The sequence below is a fragment of the Anarrhichthys ocellatus genome, unplaced genomic scaffold (assembly GCF_004355925.1).
Source record: "Anarrhichthys ocellatus isolate YVR2014 unplaced genomic scaffold, GSC_Weel_1.0 scaffold6, whole genome shotgun sequence".
NCBI classification, from domain to species: domain Eukaryota; kingdom Metazoa; phylum Chordata; class Actinopteri; order Perciformes; family Anarhichadidae; genus Anarrhichthys; species Anarrhichthys ocellatus.
This window is the reverse complement of record NW_022280036.1, coordinates 4,931,684-4,938,507: the sequence shown is the minus strand read 5'-3', so window position 1 is coordinate 4,938,507 and position 6,824 is coordinate 4,931,684. Positions and strand designations below refer to the sequence as shown.

Below are 6,824 nucleotides of genomic sequence, written 5' to 3'. Positions count from 1 at the left end.
TCTCTCTCTCTCTCTCTCTCTCTCTCTCTCTCTCTCTCTCTCTCTCTTTATTCTATTACAATTTCCCTACCTTTGTCTCTCTCTTTGCTGTGCTCTTTGATTTTTTTGTCTTTTTGACTCCCCCGTCTCTCCAGCTCATTTCCTCTCTGTTTTTCTGATGGTCTGTCATATTGATGTGACATATTCAGCTTTGCTGTATAATGTACCCTATTATGTCTACATGTGTATGCATATGTGTGTACACATTTTTAAGGTGCGTACAGTATATATACTGTGATACGTATCTGAGTGCGTTGTATGGGTCTGTCTTTCTCTTAATGCTGGTTATCATCATGACTGTCTCAGACCACTTGCATGTGCTCTGGACAACTGTGTAAAAACTTGTCCACTTGATTATCTACTGTGTCCGTGCATTTTTTTGAATCTAAAAATAAAATAATCTAAATCTCCATCTCACCTTATCACAGGCCTCTGAGGGGATGTCCTCATTTGCAGGCTGTAACGGAGTGGGCCTGGTGCGTTGGAGTGAGCAGGGGCGGACCAGGATACATTCAGACTGGCACTAGTTCTATGAGCCAACCTCGGAGGTGACAACCCATCTGGGGCTATGAAAAGAGAGAGACAAGATGGTGAGAAGAAGACGGAGCAGGTGATGAAGGAAGGATGGAGGTGGCAAAAAATAGATGGAGGGATGGAATGAGGACAGTTGAGTAAAACAAAAAAAGAGAGCAAGAAAAAAGACCAAGAGAAAAAGTAGATTATAAAAGTTACATCAATGTCACTCACTGATCTCATTGATCAACTGCACCCTCAATGAATGACACAAGTTTATTGAGGAAAGAGGAGACAGGAGTGAGGAGAGAGAAGGACAGAACAAAAGAAGAAAAAAAACATAACAGCAAAAGGAGAAAATATTCTTTGTGAAGGAGGCTGGGAGTGCAACAGAGAGCCGCAAGATTTACAGATATACAACCACTACAACGTCTCTCTCTCACACACACACACACAGACACACACACAGAGCAATATGACCCCGCTCTCTCAACAGTGCCCCTCTTTTCCAGCTGAGCATGATAGCATAGTGTTAGTGTCGGAAAATCAGTAAAAACATCTTGATTCAGTATGATAGCCGTGCTCTTAACAGAAACAGAGAAGATGTGAGGAAAGACAGGATAGGAAAGAGATAAGGACAACAAATAGAAGGAGAAAATGAGAGTGACTGTAGTGTTGACTATGCGAAATAAGAGTAGGTCCTCCGATGTATAAAGTGACCCTTCAATCAAACACACTGCTCTCTTTCCACTACAACAAGACTGATTGCTGAAGACATCTTATCCTACAGACGGCTTTTACAAACACACACACACGCAGTATATGAAAAAAGCCAAAAAACACTCTTTGATACTGGATACAGGTTCAGAATAATATTTTTGGTGGTTCACCAAAAATTTATCTTGGACAACCAAAACGCAAAAACAAAAGAAACAATTAACTGTAATAATTTAATTTTTATCATTAAATCTTTTTGATGCCATCACTGGTTTCTACTTATTAATATAGAGGATCCTACACTAGATCAACAAAATGGTCATTCCCTGAGTGTGTATGTGTGTGCAATTCTTGAAACACTAGATTTCTGCCTCTGACACACACACACACACACACACACACACACGCGCGCACATAACACAAGACGCACACCTTTGGTGAGCCTGTGTCTCTCTCATGCTGTGTTAGCAGGTACAATATCAGAGGTGTCACTAATCGTTTTAAACTATGCACTTTTATGTTCACTTCTCTCTCTCTGCTCTCTTCCTCCTCTGCTCTTCTGTCTCTTGCTCAACTATCTTCTCTCTGTTCTTTCATAGAACAAGGACGCATCAAGACAGTTTGCCTTAAAGAAGTCTAAAGAGATGCCAGAGGCACAGAGGTAGAAAGAGAGATAGAAAGAGAGGAAACGTCTGGTATTTAAAATTTATACTTTCTTATGCCTTTGTTTTGAACTTGAACAGTAAAACTTTCCGAAGTCAATCTTTTGTTGTTCTCTGACTGAGACAAGAGTGGGGTGTGTGTGCGTGGATTTAACACTTTTGTTGATATTAGCTAAAGTGGTAAATTGTGTGTCTATAGGGGTGTGTGTTGGTGCCTGGTTACCGTCATCTTCAGACTGCTCTGATCAGCTTTGACATTTATCAGTATGCACAACCAGCCTCCATTCTACACAATTACAAACACCCATCCACAAACACACCAACAAACGCTGTGTAAATTAGAAATATGTGTTCAGACCATTAAGTGAAGTCAATGATGTGTGTGTGTGTGTGTGTCTCTGTGTTTATCACTGCTACTCACTGAATAATTGTTTTGGTTTTTTTTTCTTTTGCCTAGCAAGCTATAAAACAGAACTTTTCCAGTTCATAAGAACAGCAATTAAAATCAGAGTAATGAGATAACGATGTTACAATAGTTTATGGCTTATGTAGAAAAAAAGCGACAATTACAGCCATTTAAATCAGATCATACACAATTTAGTGGAGGCCAAAAGCGCCTTATAATAATAGAAGACATGAACGTAGTGACGTACTACAGTTATTTCACAAGTATGTATCTGCAGAGTGTGGGTGAAGATTTAGATTTCTAATGGAAATCAGGTTTGTAAGGTGTAGTCTGATGATAGGAGGAGAACCTTTACTGTGTGTTTGTGTATGTGTACCTGCTGGGGGCGTAGTAACATTGAGAGGCAGGCTCTCAACACAACCTTGTTTGTTACAGCCTCTGATCCAGAAGATGTAGTTGGTGTAAGGCTGTAGGTCAGTCACAGACAACCAGCTTCCAGCTGCTATACTTCCATCCAACACACCGTCACCCTCTAGGAGACAGAGAGAGAGAGAGAGTCACACAAAGAGAGACATGTAAGGTCTTAGGCCAAGCACGGTGTATTTAACAAGTGAGGAGGAAGACTTTATTATCTTGCACATTCGATTGTTTTCGTGGCACAGTCATTGATTAGAGTCAGAACTGTGACAGCTGAAAAAAGACGACACATAAAAGATAATTCAACAACAGAGGAGAAACAGAATGAGTGAGAGTTCAAGAGAGGGGAATACTGACTGAGAGTGATCAAAAGAGAGAGGTTCTCCATATCGAGGTTATGCAAGGATAGTCAAAGAAAAAGGATCAGAAAATTACAATATGTAAGGCTATCCAATATATTTAGATGGACACACACCCGCACACACAAACGCATATCAGTTTTGTGGGAACTGATGAAGGCAGTGTGTATCAAAGAATCAAGGGGTTGTGGGTAACTAGAGCGAAACACCATCTCTCTCTTTCTTCCACACCTCTTTCACCCTTCTCTCCACTCATTGTAATCCGTCTCTTCCTCTGTGAGGAGCAGATCAAAGTCCCTGACTCTATCAGTGTGTGTATGTGCGTGTGTGTGTGTGACAGAGAGAGAGAAAGAGACTTGGTGAATACGTGTGGGTTTAAGGATAATTGTGTGTTCTGCTGTTTCCCCGTGCTCCTGTTCTCATCTTGTTCAATTTTCTTCTTCCCCTTTTCTTTCCATGTCCAGTTCTCATCCGCTGTTTTGTTGCTCCTCATGTTGTTTTTACTTGCAATCTTTTCTAATACATCTATGGAAATATGAGCTTCTCATCTCTCCTCTAGCTGTATACTATTGTTTACCAATGCTTGTCTTTGTTCTTCCATCCATCTTCACACCACTGTTTTGCTCTGGAATCCTACATCACTTCCTTTCTCAAGTCACCAGCAGTATAAAACAAACCTCATCTTTTCTACACCACTCTGGTTTGATTACTCCGTCTTTCACTTCCCCATTTCAGGCTTGACTTTCAGTCTAAGTTTGCATGTTGGTGAGGAGTTTGTGTGTGTGTCTGTGTGTGTAAGGGTACACATGTGTGTATCTCCACACATATTGTTCTGTTCCGCTCATCTTTAAAAAAAACAACCTTACTTTACTTAATGTGTATATTTTGATTGTGATCTGAATTGAGATAGTAATGTCTGTTCATTTGCTGCCTGTTTAGTTAAAACAAACTTGACAGATTCCTAATCCTGGTCTTTGATGGACTAGCGTTAACTTTTCTTGATGCTTTGACAGCACTGACCTGTATGAGTGAGACCTACAGAGAAGCAGCTTTTACTGTCCACTTCTATTTTCTATGTCCACTTTTCCTCCAGGACAGCCTGACCTGAGATAATTACATTCTACCAACAAGACAAATGTCAAGACACACCTTTTTAGCTTAGTTATTGAGGTTTGAAAAATTACATGGTATGGTGTCTTACAAAACTCCTTAATCTTATCTGATAATTCTGATAAACTTAACATCAATGTGTATAATGTAGAGTTGGATTTGTAGTGAAGCCACATAGAAAATGCAGCAGGTTTAGTCAAGCCGTGGTTTGATCCGGGCCTGTCTAAACCTGCTGCAGGTTTGTCTCTCTCTATGTGACAGCCCTGTGACAGCCTGGCAACCTGCCTTCGCCCAATGTCGGCTAGGGTCGTTATTTGCTCTTCTCTCAATGATACTCTTTAGTTCTTTAGTCCATCGCTTACCTCTTCGGGAGCCGCCATTGTTGTTTTGAAGGAACAGAGAGAGAGAGCGAGCATGGCTGTATGTGTTACCTTTGCTTTTGTAGTACAGTGTGTAGCTGAGGTTCCCATTCGGTCTAGGAGGGGCTGTCCAGCGGGCTCGGAGTGATCGAGAGCTCTGATTGGTCAGTTCCAACAGTATAGGGCCCTCTGGGGTCATCTGTAATGTACGCATCTCCACCTGATTTAAAGGAAAAAGACACAAAAGCATGTTCTCCAGAACTTTAATCCTTTTTACTATAATTCTACTCACTCTCATCCATCGAACTGGTATAGAATATTAAAAAATAAACATATCAAAATCATTCTGAAATATTTGACTGAGTGGATTAAAATGTGTGTTAAAATATAAGTGTAAAAGTAAACCACTCTACACATCTGGTCCAAATTACTTCTGCTTCAAGTTTTCTATCTTTTTTTATTCCTTTCTCCCTCTCTCTCCCTCTCTCTCTCCCTCTCTCCTGCCACATACCTCCATATCTTTCACTCACTCCCCTCACACTGCTCCTTCTCTTTTTCCACCATCACCCCGCTTCTTTCTTCTGTCTCATTTCCTCCTGTCTGACGCTCCTGTCACTCTCCCCTCTGCTGCCCTTTGCATCCTCACTTGCCACCTCATCTCTCACATGGCTCTGACCATTTACTCTATCCTCATCATTTTACTCTTTTATCCCTAAACTCCCTCCTTTCTTCTCCCATCCATCCTGTCATCTACTCCTCTTTATCCTGTTCTTACCCCCCCCACCCACTTCCCCCCTTCCTGTCCTCCTGTTCTGCTGTGTCAGCTGTTCTGCTGGTGTTTCACTAAATATGGCGTCCGTATTGGAAAAATGCCCCAAAATATGGCCTGTCGTCAGAGACATCGTTGAGTGTGGAGTGGCATTTGCTACCAAATGTCACTGTTGCCACGCCAACCTCGTTATTGAGCTGAGAGAATCGATCACCTTTATGACACTCAGTGACACAACATGCACACACACGCGCACACTTGAAAATGTCTGAGTAGGCATTCTCATATGTGTTCCCATGGCTTTGTGTGTTGGTTAGTTACAGCAATAATCTACATCATAGAAATATCTGGTTTACTGTCTGTTATGTTTTACCTACGGATATGATTCATCCAAATGCAGAAACCCTACAGCAATGACTTATAAAGTTTGCCTATCTTCAAAGATATGACACAGGATCTTGCAGTTTATCAATCAATAAATACATTTGTGGGTTTACAAGTAAGAAGTTAACTGACCGCTGGTCCTTTGCCACAGCCTCGTGCTGTACAGGCCTGCAGCCGGAGGACGTGTCGGCTCCATGGAGAAAGTCCCTCCGCCACAAAGAACCTCAGGGAGGAAGTGGAGTTTAAAATGAGCACTCCATCCAGCCAGAGACCATAGCTGGTTATAATGCCTGCAAAAAGAACACATCTGATTATGACATGTATGACATACAGAACAAAAATAAAAATGACCAAGCAAACTGTTTTCAAGCCACGGTAAGCTTGCCATCTTAGGACAGGAATGACTGGAGATTTCCTGAGTAATTGTAAACTGGTTTTAGTGTTTATTGTCCCAAAAGAAGTTTATTGTGCATATGTACTGTATAACACATAGTTCATCTTGTTAACATAACCAATGTGTTGCCTTCATCCACTGCCCTGAAATACCTCTTTCAACACAACATCATCACCCTGACTCTAATGCCAGACTTTAAAACAAATCATTTGTATATTTACAGAGAAAATGTGCCAACTTTTTTGTAGTTCATTCATGTTTTAAAAACTATTAACATGATGGTGTGATTGTGACATCCCTTAGATGTCTTGGTCTGACAGTGTGTTATTTCTCTGCATTACATTTTTAAGATGTCCAGTATTTGTTTTGCTGTTGATGCACTGTTGCCATTGGTCACTCGTACATTGTAGGACTGTGTCCAGACTAGGAGGAATTCCTGTCACAAAGTGAGCTCTGCTATGTTGGGATGCAGTCTGGCTCACTGCATTACAATGCAAATGAAAACTGACTTGGTGCCAGTCAATGTGTCCTAGTGTGATCCAATGAGGAAAACAGCACAGAAACGACAAATGTAACCATAGGCGTTCTGACGATAAAGACCCTCAAAAGGACAGTACTACTGGAGCGAGCGAGCGCACACACACACACACACACACACACACACACACACACACACACACACACACACACACACA

The 6,824-nt window shown here is 41.3% G+C and overlaps 1 protein-coding gene across 1 annotated transcript in view; it reads right to left on the bottom strand.

Moving 5' to 3' along the window:
• Positions 1-6,824, bottom strand: part of ush2a (Usher syndrome 2A (autosomal recessive, mild)) — a 120,259-nt gene that overhangs the window by 36,211 nt on the left and 77,224 nt on the right. Inside the window, exons 40-43 of the mRNA XM_031846206.1 lie at positions 5,868-6,025; positions 4,655-4,802; positions 2,714-2,869; positions 458-605 (exon numbers count right to left, since the gene is read on the bottom strand). Of these exons, the coding sequence (XP_031702066.1) occupies positions 458-605; positions 2,714-2,869; positions 4,655-4,802; positions 5,868-6,025 (610 nt within the window). The remainder of the gene's footprint in view (positions 1-457; positions 606-2,713; positions 2,870-4,654; positions 4,803-5,867; positions 6,026-6,824) is intronic.